Source organism: Ostrinia furnacalis, unplaced genomic scaffold, assembly GCF_004193835.3.
Source record: "Ostrinia furnacalis isolate ACB-3 unplaced genomic scaffold, ASM419383v2 OfSCF2047, whole genome shotgun sequence".
Classification (NCBI taxonomy): Eukaryota; Metazoa; Arthropoda; class Insecta; order Lepidoptera; family Crambidae; genus Ostrinia; species Ostrinia furnacalis.
Genome location: NW_021132286.1, coordinates 1,617,233 through 1,631,490, shown reverse-complemented (window position 1 = coordinate 1,631,490; position 14,258 = coordinate 1,617,233). Strand labels below are relative to the sequence as shown.

The 14,258-nt window shown below is 44.5% G+C and overlaps 1 protein-coding gene across 1 annotated transcript; it reads right to left on the bottom strand.

Moving 5' to 3' along the window:
• Positions 1-1,163: 1,163 nt before the first annotated feature.
• Wdr24 (WD repeat domain 24) lies at positions 1,164-14,162 on the bottom strand (the record flags this gene model as incomplete). The annotated part of the gene is made up of 13 exons (XM_028306718.1): positions 13,847-14,162; positions 13,643-13,759; positions 13,436-13,551; positions 12,972-13,078; positions 12,230-12,443; positions 10,410-10,498; positions 9,666-9,825; positions 8,444-8,622; positions 4,633-4,866; positions 3,662-3,779; positions 2,663-2,784; positions 1,970-2,106; positions 1,164-1,312 (listed from the first exon to the last, which is right to left on the bottom strand). Coding segments are annotated over exons 1-13 (1,842 nt in total), but the record flags the coding sequence as incomplete, so codon positions are not given.
• Positions 14,163-14,258: the final 96 nt, after the last annotated feature.

The window sequence follows — 14,258 nt, the reverse complement described above, 5'->3', positions numbered from 1 at the left end:
CGAGCTGCCCGCGCCCAGCGGAGACACCGCCGCCGTCACCGTCGAGCCCGAGCCTGGGACACAGCGAAGAAACAGGGGATCGGACACTAGTTGCTAATGTACTCGTATTTTTTGAATTAAATCATATAGATAAGACTGATTTGTATTTCAAATTCTGAATGAATGGCTCATTTTCATTTATTTCCTACTAGATCTTCTTACTGTTTTAAAATCAATAATCATTCAGTCAATGGAATTTTGACAGCCAGACGGTATCATATGTCAGAACTGTGAGAGGTGACGTCAAACATAAAATAAAAAATGTATTCCAATGAGGGCTATCGTTTTTATACTTAACAGTTGGCACCCCTGGCGATTGACAGGACCTTACTCTACAGTGGCGCTAACTGGTGAGCGCTAAAACGATAGCCCTCATTGCTTTGATCGGTGATACCTACATTCCGTGGTTAACACGCAACAATCAAGAGTTTCAGTGGGCGTGATTATTAGTCAAATACTAGTGCAAGGTCGTCACGTGGTGTCACTGTCAAAGCTGATACTGTCAGCTTGAGTTCGTTAGTACCTGTGTGTTCGGTGAGCGTAAAGTCTGGTCCGTGAGCACGTAGAATTTCGTCCAATGACCCCAAGCTACCCATCCTTATCGCTCGCACGTAATTATGTTGCTATCGCGCTCGCACACTCACTGCGGGTGCCAGTCGCACAGTCGCGACAGCAATATAACTACGCGCGAGCGATAAAAAGGGGTCATTGGACAAAATTCTACGTGCTCACGGACCAAGCTTTAGTTGCCACAGCTTCAAGCTTGAGTTAGCGTGCACGTGCGGCGGCGTGTGGGGCGGCGCGGGCGGCAGGGCGGTGCGGCCGTCATCAGCACACCAGACTAAAGCCTGGTCCGTGAGCACGTAGAATCCCGTCCAATGACCCCAAGCTGCCCATCGTTGTCGCTCGCACGTAATTATGTTGCTGTCGCGCTCGCACACTCACTGCGGGCGCGCGTCGCACAGTCGCGACAGCAATATAATTACGCGCAAGCGATAAGGATGGGTAGTTTGGGGTCATTGGACAAAATTCTTCTATTCTTCACAGACCGGACTTTAGTTGCCGTCGTCAGTACCTGTGTGTTCGGTGAGGGTGGCGGGCGCGGGCTGGTGGGGCGGCGGGTGGGGCGGGTGGGGCTGGTGGGGCGGCGTGTGGGGGGGCGCGGGCGGCGGGGCGGTGCGCAGCGGGAAGGCCTCCTCGGGCAGCGTCCAGTCCGCCGCCTCGATGTCCACGTAGTGCGCCGACGCCGCCGACACCCAGCCCATGTTCTCGCCTACAAAAATGTACGCGTTATTTTGACACACTTTAGTTTTTTCCGAACCTCGGACTTTTTGTACATTACATACAGATTTTTTAAGTGTCTACAGAAACACGAGTCTTCATTTTCCTGTGCTTCTGCACAAAATGAGGTCCTGCACGAATTGATGAAAATGAAGGATTTGGCCAACATTACACGCTGGCTAGACTGGTAGATATTAGAGTATTCCCATCTCTCGTTTCTACCGTTGTCACTCCTGTATAACCAAGATCTTTACTTTGACTGCCAATAAGATCCAAACAAATGGCAAGCAAGAAGGCTAAGTTCCGAGAGGAAATGGGACCTAGGAATCGTAAACATAGGAGTTCGAAGTTAATGATAATATTAGAGATTCCACTTTATACAAGCTTCCACGAAGATTACGTTAGGTATGCTCACTAGTAGTGAGCAGTCACTAGAGTGCGTCAAAGAAATCGTCAAAAAATTTGTTCTTTAAAGTAGCCGAGGGACGCTGTGCAACCTGTCATACGTCTAGCGAATACAGCTAACGTAAACTTAAATTAAGCCCAAAGGACTCTGGGTACGTACAGTCCAACGTCGGAAGAGTAAACATGTTATTTACCGTTTTGAAAAGATTTTGTTGCAAATCTGAAGTGATAATTTGATACGTACTGTCCTCCCGGAGTTGCTTGGCGTACTTGGCGGGCGGGATGTAGATGGTGAGCGTGGGCATGCCCAGCACGCCGCTGTTGTGGAACGACGTCTCCGCCCACTCCTCCGCCTCCTCCAGCGGCTCCTCCTCCACGGCGCTGTGGGATATATCCATTTACATTTTATTACTCGCGACGAGATGATCTCTCCGAAGATGAGTCTCTTGGTCTGCATCTGCTTTTATTTCAAAATAAAATACAGCAGCGTCAAGTAGCCAATAAGTTCGCAACACGTCTTTACAAGTCAACTTTTTCGTCACTTTGGGTGTCACGAACTCTATAAAAAATAAGTACTTGTTATGTCTTTCACTAGAAGTTTTGAGAATATGTAATGCATAATGTTGAATAGGTTCTGGAGAATGTAAGCAATAACTGAATCTCGACTACTTGACTTTATATCAAACTATTTGTTTTTTGGCGAGGCATTTTGATTACGAATATTACCATTCCAGTAGGCCTAAGCTATTGCGCCATTTTATCTATATACGCGAAAAACCCGTACATTTTGAAGTCTAAAATGCGCGCCGTGATATATTCTTATCGATAAGAATTTATCACGGCACTTCATTCTGGCGCTTTATTCCGGCTGGTAAGAGGTGGAGATGATTGACTATTGGATACTAGACCCGAGTTGATACAGATATTTGCCCCTTGCCTGTAGTGCGGCGGCGGCGGCGGCGGGTCGGCGCGCGGCTCTGGCGGGCGCGGCGGCGGCGGGCGGCGGGAGGCGGCGCGCGCCTCGCACACCGCGCGGACCACCTCCCATACGTGCGCCACCTGCAAGAGAAACATAAGTTATAGTAGTCATCATTGTCTCCACAGCATCTCGCAGGAGCACGACCCTTATCTAAAGTCCGGTCGCCGAGCATAACATGACTGCCTGAAAGCTCCCTGGTATCCAAGAACCGCCCGCGTCGTTCACTGGGCCTCGACCGACGTCGACTCACCCGGTGGGCTGGTACCGCGCCGAGGGCGGGACAGTGGTGCCAGGTAGAAGCTTCAGGTCAGTCCGTCGCCAAAGCGACGCCTCAACCACCGACTGGCAGTAGCCAGCCGAAAAGAAGCTCGAGCCATGAGCACCAGCTCGACGCCCGAACCGGCCTAGAGGTCGAAGACCAGATAGTACTCGCCGAGCACATAGTTTCGTCCAATGACCCCAAGCTACCCATCCTTATCGCTCGCGCGTAATTATATTGCTGTTGCCGCAGTGAGTGTGCGAGCAGAGTGTGTGAATAGAGGATGTGGCCTAAACTTCCCATGTTGGCCAGCCGGGTTGCTATGCTATGACAGGGTGCCTCAAATGGAAACAAGGAACTTCAGATGGTCACTTCGTTGTTCATGCGTTTTACAGTAGAAACTTTTTTTTTCAGTAACTCGTTTGAGCGTCGACTTAAAATTACCAATATGCAGGCCCATCTGTTATCCCCATCTTGGAGCAGAAAAGAACTACTTTGCTAACGCAATCAAAAGGTGATGACTGGTTTATTTAGTAAAGTAGTATGAGTTTCCAATCCATCAGGGTGTGGTCTGTGTTCAAACCCTCCAGTTACCTTTTGTGAATAAGATCATGTGCTCGTATGGTGCAGTTACTATCTAAATGATTACGATGATCATGACAAGCTTCTAGGTTAAGTACTAATAATGTAGTCCGTACCATGTGCCGGTTGTAGGAGCGCGCGACGGCGGCGTTGCGGGCAGCCAGCTCGTGCGGGCAGGCGCCGCGGATGCGGTAGTGCAGCGCGCACCCCACCAGCGCCGACGTGCGCCGGTCCCTAAGCATACAGGAGAATAAGTTACTGACTCCAAGCTCCAATGACAAGTGTACAGGTCTGTTTGAATACGGCCTAGTAAAATTGTAACAGAGGTCGCAAAGGTGCGACCAAACTTCTTGGCCGCGCGCCTGGCAGGCGAGAAACTTCTTTTTACTTTTTATGTTTATACGACTGTCACTTTTTTCTCTTCTCTCTTGACTTTTCTACTCTTGAACAAAACATGTAATTTGATTTTATTTTACAATATAATTTTATTTTACACCACAAAGCCTTTCAATCAATAATCTCTCGTAGTGTCGGTGATGTATTTCATTCAACAAGAGAATGAGATTCTTGACGAGGAGGTTTCGATACTCAGTGTCTGACTCAAATTTGTGTTAAGTCACTTTGTGTATTTGATCTCAATTTGGTTGCGACTTTACAGGCTTCGGCGACCCCCATGATAGAAGAAGGATTTCGAATACAGTTAAGTTCCACTCTATACACTGAAAAAAATGTTTGGTTACTGCTTATACAACAAAAGTGACCACCGAACACTTTGGTTATGAGGAACAAAATGTTGTGTAAATTAAACAAATAACTCTGTAGTGAGCTAGACTTAATTTGGTAATAGTTAACAGTTCGGTGGTCACTTTTGTTGTGTTAAGCAGTAACCAAAAATTTTTTTCAGTGTTATCTACATTACCGTTTCATTACTCGGCTGCTGTTTCTAGACATTTTCTATACAAGCATTACATTTACAGCAACCGGGTCTATCCAGACATGTAAGTGTTTCAAGAGACCACATCACAATTTTCGTGCAATGTCATAGCAGCACATGTCTCCATAACACCTGCAGCAAAAAGAAACTCACATATCGTCTTCATTGTCATCGTCCACGTCATCACTCCCGTTCACTTGCCCATTGGTTCCTTTCTCATCGGCCTCCTTGGCCTTCTCATCAGCCTCTTTAGCGGCCAGCTCGCCGGCCACGGGATCGACGCGCGTGCGGTAGCGGCACAAGGTAGAGGCGGCGCCGCCCGGGAACGCTCGCTCCAGCGCCGCCTGTGCGGACGCGCCTAGTGAGCCGGCCGTCGGCTGCTTGCGGCTGGGGAGCAGATTGAAGCCATTAGGAAATAAGGTAAATGACAAAATGTAACGAGACAAATGACCGCGCAAAACTGCACCCCCAACTGCTACGGTTTTCAAATGATGTTTCAAAATGACAAAGTAGTATTGTCTTAGATCTGAGACAAAGCAGTTGACAGAGGTTGCACAGATATGAGACAAAGCATAAGAGAGGTTAAACAGATAATAAAAAATATTGTACACGTATTTTTTCCGTATCAACGTTCACTGCACAGGACTAAAGTCCTTGATCGGTTGTGTTGCCAGTGATGAACAACGAATTGGAGGTGAGGTCCCTTATGAAGGCTCAGTCACTAAAAATGCTTTGCTCGGAATTTTTATACGTAATCAAATCAGAAATGAGGAGAACCAAAGTGACTGATATGAAATAGTCCCCCGAATTGCCAAACTCAAGTGACAAAGGGCGGAGCATACAGCTCATAGATCGAATGAATTGAAAAGTTGTGAAATTGAAAAGTTCTCAAGTAGCGACCCCAGACCTGAAAACATAGTGTAGCTAGGCCTCCCGCTCGGTAGACTAACGGTCTGGTGAAGGTCGCAGGAAGCACATGGATACGAGCAGCGCAGAACTGACTGTTCTGGAAATCTTTCGGTATGGGATTTGGCCAATGAGCGTCATTTGGTTAAAATGGTGATAACAATTAATTTTCAAGTGGCGACCAAGGGCCGGAAGACGTAGTTTGGGCAGGCCCCCGACGATCATGTGCATGTGGATTGAGTGATCCTTGCTTCAATCTTAACAAAAATCGAGGAAGTTTTACTTAAAATATGTTAAAACATTGCGATGAAGTTTAAAAATTTGTTAAACCTAAGATAAAAATGTTATGGCCAATAAATAGGAGCACTCATACCGCACGCTTTAAGAAAACGTCAACATGTTTATTTCAGAAAATAAAGCCTTTCCACTTCTTTTTATGGTATAGAAAAATTGTTAAGAATATGTTAAAACTATTAACAAATTCAGAAATTCCTTGCACGTCCCGTTCCAAAGTTATGACGATTATTTAGGATCACTCACACCGCACACGGGCCGTACGAGTGCTCTTCAAAATAATGACTTTTTATTAATAAATACGTTTTATTTCTGTTGGGAAATGTGTGCAAACTGACGAGCGAATTTGTTAAAGAATAAGTGTGACAAAACTTAAAAGCTGAAGGAAGAAATTAACCTTTATTCTTTCCTCCAATATGCCGTGTGAGTGATCCTTACTTTTACCTCTATCTGCTCATATGTAGTTCGTAGGCAGACTGAGATAGTATCTAAAATTGTTAATTGTTTTTAACAATTATTTGGCATATATTTTGCTTTTATTAAGGTCATAATTTAAGAAATATCAGGCTTAGATGATTCCTAAAGGAAAATGTTGATTAGGGTACGTATGATTTTTTATTTTGAGAGACTGTTTCGATTCATCAGAAGTTTTCCTAAGGACGTTTTATCAAAAATAATCCTAAAGGAATTATTTGAAAAAATCTGCTACTAGCAGCATTTTTTCAATTTGGTGGCGCCCGCGGAGACAATAGGAGGTCGCAAAGTTGAAATTCGTAAAGAGCACATCGAAATCTATACATTTCTAGATGCCTGCCGTGTGTAACCTGTACTTATAAACCTACATCCTTAATTTTATATGCAGCCTTTCTACATTGTTTATCATGCCATATAGCATGACATAAAGAAAATTCCAGTTCAGTGTTTATTTAAAACGCCTAAAGTATGTAGGTATGTCAAGTAAAACAGAATGTTAACATAGAATCCTATCCTACTAATATTATAAATGCGAAAGTTTGTGTGGATGTCTGGATGTTTGTTACTTTTTCACGCATAAAACTGCAGAACGGATTTTGATGAAACTTTACAGTATTATTGTTTATAACCCAAAATAACATATAGGCTATAATTTATGACGATATATGACAAACTAAATTTCACGGGGGTGAAGCCGTGGGCAAAAGCTAGTATAATATAAACAGGACACAAAACACCTAAAGTATATACCTAGGTATGTCAAGTAAAACAGAATGTCTAGAAGAGTAGTTAGCCAATAGGAATAAAATATAAACAGGACACCTAATACATATTAGATTGCATTGGTTTTGCATTGTCACGTCTGACGAATCGGAACAGTCTCACAAAATAAAAAATCATATGTACCCTAATCAACATTTTCCTTTAGGAATCATCTAAGCCTGATATTTCTTAAATTATGACCTTAATAAAAGCAAAATATATGCCAAATAATTGTTAAAAACAATTAACAATTTTAGATACTATCTCAGTCTGCCTACGAACTACATATGAGCAGATAGAGGTAAAAGTAAGGATCACTCACACGGCATATTGGAGGAAAGAATAAAGGTTAATTTCTTCCTTCAGCTTTTAAGTTTTGTCACACTTATTCTTTAACAAATTCGCTCGTCAGTTTGCACACATTTCCCAACAGAAATAAAACGTATTTATTAATAAAAAGTCATTATTTTGAAGAGCACTCATACGGCCCGTGTGCGGTGTGAGTGATCCTAAATAATCGTCATAACTTTGGAACGGGACGTGCAAGGAATTTCTGAATTTGTTAATAGTTTTAACATATTCTTAACAATTTTTCAATACTATAAAAAGAAGTGGAAAGGCTTTATTTTCTGAAATAAACATGTTGACGTTTTCTTAAAGCGTGCGGTATGAGTGCTCCTATTTATTGGCCATAACATTTTTATCTTAGGTTTAACAAATTTTTAAACTTCATCGCAATGTTTTAACATATTTTAAGTAAAACTTCCTCGATTTTTGTTAAGATTGAAGCAAGGATCACTCAATCCACATGCACATCCGACGATCTGATGAAGGACCTGGATGCGAGCAACACAGAAGCGATCGTTGTGGAAATCTTTTAAGAAGGCTTTTGACCAACATACGGGACTATTCCGACTTCTCGTTACTACCACTGCATCTCCTGTGTAGCCAGGATCTACATCTCGACCGCCATAAAAACCCAACCAATGAAGGTCAAGTTTGTCCCGGGGGAAAGTTAAACTGTCATTGGACCCGCAACGAAATTAATCAGAAGAACATAAATGAGGAGTTCGAAATTAAGGTTCAACTTCCCTCCATTGCAAAGCTGATGACAGGTGACAAACAAAGGTTTAAAACCATCATGAAAAGATTATGCACCACGGACAATAAATATCAATGAGGGCTATCGTTTTTATACTTAACAGTTGACACCCCTGGCGATTGACAGGACCTTACAATCTACAATCATACATCTACAGTGGCGCCATCTTGATGAGTGCAAATGCGATAGTCCTCCTACCACTTTAGCACTCACCAGTTGGTGCCACTGTCTTCGCTACTAGCAAGTGACAGGACCTTACTCTACAGTGGCGCAAACTGGTGAGCGCTAAAACGATAGCCCTCATTAAAGGGGGCCTATCTTATGAGCAATTGGGCTTTTGACCAACAGTAGCCGGCATTTGGTTAAAGAAAGAAAGAAAGAAAGAAAAATATTTATTCGATGCAATAAAGAACAATCAGTAGTCACCCCAGTCCGGGCACGACGCGCTCGCCGGGCGGGTGGCAGTAGGGGTGCAGCGCGGGCAGCGGCCGCTCGGGCGCCGCGTGCGCCAGCTCGCCGCGCGCAGAAACACAGACCCCGTGCGGGTTCGCCCACAGCACCGGGTGTGCCGCCTCCGTGAACCGGTGCCGGTACAGGCTGCAGTCCTGCACACAACAGAGAAGATATACGTCGTCGTCGTCGTTTCAGCCGAAAGACGTCCACTGCTGGACAAAGGCCTCGCCCAAGGATTTCCTCTCCATGGGGGGGATTTGCCTTAATCGCCACGCTTGGCAGGCGGGTTGGCGATCGCAGTTTTTTATAAGGTTTCGCATGCAGACGCTGCTGCCCTTCCGGTGCTGCAGGGATTTTGTCGCCTCTTACGACACGCCTCCTGTTGGCGGTGGGGAAGAGTATTCTTTATGGCCGTCCCCACACGGGGGAGAAGATATACATTTGCTGTCATATGCAAACGATAAATAACAGAATATTAAATGATATGTAAGGGCCCTCGCCCACGGCGATTCGCCAACGTTTACGAAACGCACGACAGCATCGCTACGACGCACTACAGAAGTGATGCCAACGCGCTACAGCAGCGCAACTGCATCGCTACAAAAAGTCGCCGTGGGCGAGGGCCCTAAATCAACAAGAACAATAGATACAAGTTGGTAAACTAGCATGTTCTGGGCGAGCTAGCTTCTCATAGCATCTGCACCCTCCCTGGTGAAATCGTTACCTTGGTACAGCGCGATACAGCGACGCAAGCATGACTTTGGCGCTCCGTCAACAGTGTCTTGTACGTAAGCTGCAAGCAAGCTTATGACGATACGCATCTATGACGCTACGCCTCCGGGGACAGTAGAAGAAAAGAAGAAGCGACCCCATACTATATTTTAAAAGAGGGAATTTGCTACGAATACCAATTGAGTTTTATGATTGTAGTAGAGCTTGGAAACAATATTTCTTCAAATGACTGGCTTAAAGTGAAAAGTGTAATGACGGCTGTACACTTTCACCCAGAGACCACATGACATGCCGAGTGCGAGAATGTACATGGAGCTCGCACTACCTCGTCTCGCTGTTGCTCACTCTCAGTCTTGTGTTCGCACATAGGGCTATCTCGCGAGGTAATCGGGCGAGCCTGGGCTCTCAGACCAGACTTAACAAGAGTGTACTGCATAAGGCCGACATTAGTGAGTGGACTCACCCGGCTGGTGGAGAGGAAGGTGTGCGGGTCGGCCTGCCAGGCGATGGCGGTGGTGACGTCACGGTGCTCGGCGAAGGTGGCCAGCGGCACGTGCGGCCGGCGCACGTCCCACACGTGCACGGCGCAGTCCAGCACCAGCGCGCACGACGCCACCTGGAACCTGACCACCAAATGCACTAGCACCTCACAACCGCGGCTTGCTAACTTGCTACTTCGTTTTACAAACACCAGCTGCGACTACGAGTTTGAATGATGAGCATAATGCCCGTTTTCACCAAGTGATCTCTATGAAAACAAAATTAATATTATGTGCTACCATAGTGGTCACTTAAAAATTAGGGATTGATGGCGAAAACGGGCATAAGACTGTTTGAATTGTGGAATGACTCTGGCTCGTATTCGTATACGGTTCGAGCCAGTCGCTGTGGTGACGGCTCGAAAAGTCGAAAAAATCAAAAAGTTGTGTATGACGACGTCGTCGTAAAGACGGCTAAGTATGTATAGTGCAGGGGTGGCCAATGGTGGATACAATGGTAACTTAGACAAATGACTTGTAGATGAAGACGTCTTAGATTCCGCTGCAGGCTGGCACGCGAACCATTAGACCTGTTGGTTATTTGGGCAACACTTTTAATTTCCAAGACTAATTTGTTGTCCTCTGCACTGCCATGTTAGTGGCGGTCATAATTTTGATCAACATAGAACATATTTGACAAATAATTAATGCTACTTTTGTTAACATACTTCTTTTGTGGTCTCCATTTGACGTGTCCAACCGAGGCGATCGTGTATATGGTGTGTTCCAGGTTTGGTTTCGCGTGGATGTCCCAGATCTGTTGACATTAGAATCAAGTTTACAAACTATTTGCTTTGCAGCTGTGCAGTCTATTTGTTTATCAATTTGCTAAGCTCATAAGCAGTCTTTTATCATTAAGTGATATCCAATAGGTCAGAAAGAGTGCAATTGTTTTACAATGTGGTAATAAGTACATAATTATGTCTATTGAGACTGTAAGTAGGTGTAGACGATATTATTAACTCCCGCTAAATCAATACTCGTGCTGCAGTTATCTTAATTGACTAACTGATAAACAAAAGCCAAACATAGCAACTGCTGTGCTCGATAGCTCGTGGAGTGTGCTAGAATAACTAATATTACCATATTGTAACATATTAATGGACTACAACTTTACAAAAACATTCTTACTTCTTTATTACTACTTTAAAAGCAACATTGGATGATTATTTTCATTTGATTTGTTTTTGAAATTATCATGACTAAATCAGCAATAAAATAGGACACGTGGGATTGATTTCTCGTGCATAATGGCGGACTTGTCCTGAATTTAGTGCCTAAACTGTGGACAAGTGTTGCATCGCCTGTGAATAGATTCGTTATCGGTGACCTACTTCGCCCGTCTGGGTTACGTCCAGCCGCCTAATGTTAATGACTGATTAAAACTGCGCGTGCCATTTTAAACACAAACTTGTCTATTTGATATGAGTAGTTATGACTAAAACAGTTATATTGGTTTGAAATATGCATTTAAGGCGTCACGACTTTTGTAGTAAATGCAGGCCGACAACCATGATATCGACGCGCTATCGGCTATGTTCATAGGCATAGCAACTTTAATAAGTTTTTCTCATATCTGTAGTAGATGAAAAGCGATACGTAGTCAAAGCGCACAATGGCCTGATCAAGAGGCCAAGTGTTGTTTCGAATTTAGATTACCCTGAGAAACTATTCAAATCACGTCAGAATGCTCAGCTGCAGTTAGCTCACAGGCCTTGAATACGCTGTGATAAACCCCAAAGCATCTTTTACATTTTCTGTGATAAACAGCAAAATCGCTCTTTATTTCTAGGGTATTACTTTGATAATCTTGCCAGTCGCAGGCGAACACGGGCCCCGAGTGCGCCGTGAAGTGCACAAGTTGTTTCCAGCCTCAATATTACCTTGATAGTCTTGTCCCGGGAAGCCGTGGCCAGCCAGGGCAGCTCGGGGTGCCAGTCGCAGGCGAACACGGGCCCCGAGTGCGCCGTGAAGTGCACAAGTTGCTTCCAGCCTCAATATTACCTTGATAGTCTTGTCCCGGGAAGCCGTGGCCAGCCAGGGCAGCTCGGGGTGCCAGTCGCAGGCGAACACGGGCCCCGAGTGCGCCGTGAAGTGCACAAGTTGCTTCCAGCCTCAATATTACCTTGATAGTCTTGTCCCGGGAAGCCGTGGCCAGCCAGGGCAGCTCGGGGTGCCAGTCGCAGGCGAACACGGGCCCCGAGTGCGCCGTGAAGTGCACAAGTTGCTTCCAGCCTCAATATTACCTTGATAGTCTTGTCCCGGGAAGCCGTGGCCAGCCAGGGCAGCTCGGGGTGCCAGTCGCAGGCGAACACGGGCCCCGAGTGCGCCGTGAAGTGCACAAGTTGCTTCCAGCCTCAATATTACCTTGATAGTCTTGTCCCGGGAAGCCGTGGCCAGCCAGGGCAGCTCGGGGTGCCAGTCGCAGGCGAACACGGGCCCCGAGTGCGCCGTGAAGTGCACAAGTTGCTTCCAGCCTCAATATTACCTTGATAGTCTTGTCCCGGGAAGCGGTGGCCAGCCAGGGCAGCTCGGGGTGCCAGTCGCAGGCGAACACGGGCCCCGAGTGCGCCGTGAAGTGCTGCAGGCAGCGCTCGTGGCGGCGCACGTCCCACAGCTGCACGGAGCCGTTCTCGGACACGGCGGCGAACTGGTGCGCCTGGTGCGGGCTGAACTGCACGTCGCGGATCGACTCCGTGTTGCTGGTTTAGTAAACAATAGATAGATAGAACATACTTTATAGTACACCATGCTAGACAAGATAAGAGAAAGAAATATACAAAAGATATGGCACAATTTAGGCGGCATTATCGCTATAAAGCGATCTCTTCCAGAAAACCTAGAGGACAGTTGTTTATAATAGGTAGGTAATAGTCAACAATCAAACCAATGTGACCTAGCATCATCAGTAGCTTCCATTATGGCGCATCCACACATACCGCCGGGTTTGCCGCCGGCTTTCAGTCTGCCTTGCCAGTAAAAGATGCACGACCGCCGGGTTGGTCGCCGACCGCGCCACCCCGCATGTGTGGATGCGCCGTTATACTCACCCAATATTATTAGGAAACACTTCAGAATAAGCTTATTTATTATTTTATGCCACTCTTCACAGTTGCAGAGAATGCAGAGAGAAGCAAAATTATTCCAAAAAGTGTGAAATCAATTTGTGTACAAACCGTTTTATGCTAACAAAACCTAGGGATAAAATTAGATAAAAAATTGACCTTTACCTGATAAATGTCCTGGCAACTTCTTTCATGCGAAGATCAAAGCATTTCATCATACCATCTTGAGATCCAGATATCAGCAATGCTGGCTCAGTCAGATGGAAGCTAACCTGTTATTAACATAAAAAATAGGGTACAATAAAATAAACTTGATATTGTAATTGTTATTAAAGACCAGTTATGGATCATTAACTATCAATTCGAAATGAATTAACAGGTAGCGCATTTTCTTACATAACTTTTCAANGAATTTTATGTGAGCCAATATAGAACCGAATTAACAAGATAACTGGATATACTTAATAGATAAAAGTGTATTTTTAAACAAGCAAATATGGGATTGGCTGTTTAATTAACACTAATTCCATTGTTATTGTTGCTCCAATAATTGATGTAATGGAAAACATTGGTGGTTAGGTATAGTATGGTTTCTAGATTAGAAGTTTGATATAGGTTGAAGTTCTTACCTTATTGACAGTCCTTTTATGGTCAGAGAAGACATGCTCTTGTTTAGAGCGACCGGAGCGGCCGAGGTTCCACACCACCACAGCCCCATTGGTGGCTGCTGTGGCTAATGTGTTTTCTGGATGAAAAAGTACAGGTGATGATAGGAACAATATTGAGGTTTATGTTAGATACAGAAAGAAATATAGTTGTATTTTAATTTTATTCACCTTCAATGGTACTCCAAGCTACATCTATTGAAGAAAAATTCAGGTTCAGGTTTTTGCCAACACGCAGATTACAGACTTCGGTAAATTCAGTTTCCCCAATTGAAAACACTTTGAATACTGTAAAAAAAATAGCATTAATAAATGAACCACAAATAAATAAAAATAATGTTCATAAATCATCATTGTAATAGAATACAATTTTACCATTTCTCCCGGCAATTACAACTTGGCTGCAGTCTTTGTTGAGGGCCAAAGCATTAGCTGGGCCCTCCTGAGAGACGCAAATAGTATTAGAAGGAATCATTTCACTTTAGATACAAAAACACAACGATATAAAATTTGCACTTAAAGTAAGCAGCATTGTTAATAAAGGATGATAGAAACAGGCTCAGTTTATTACACTATCACTGCACATGCTAACTTTAACGCGGCTAGTAACAGATAAACGTGTGAAATGTTTGTAATCTTCACAAAAACAAAGGTTTGTTTTGATTATTTGCAAAAATTGAGGTTAGTTAGCTGTCAAGTCAACCAAATGACAGTCAGCTGTCAACAACAACTGACAGTGCTATTTTACCGTTTTTGATGAACGGAAATCGGTTTAGTTTTAATCGAT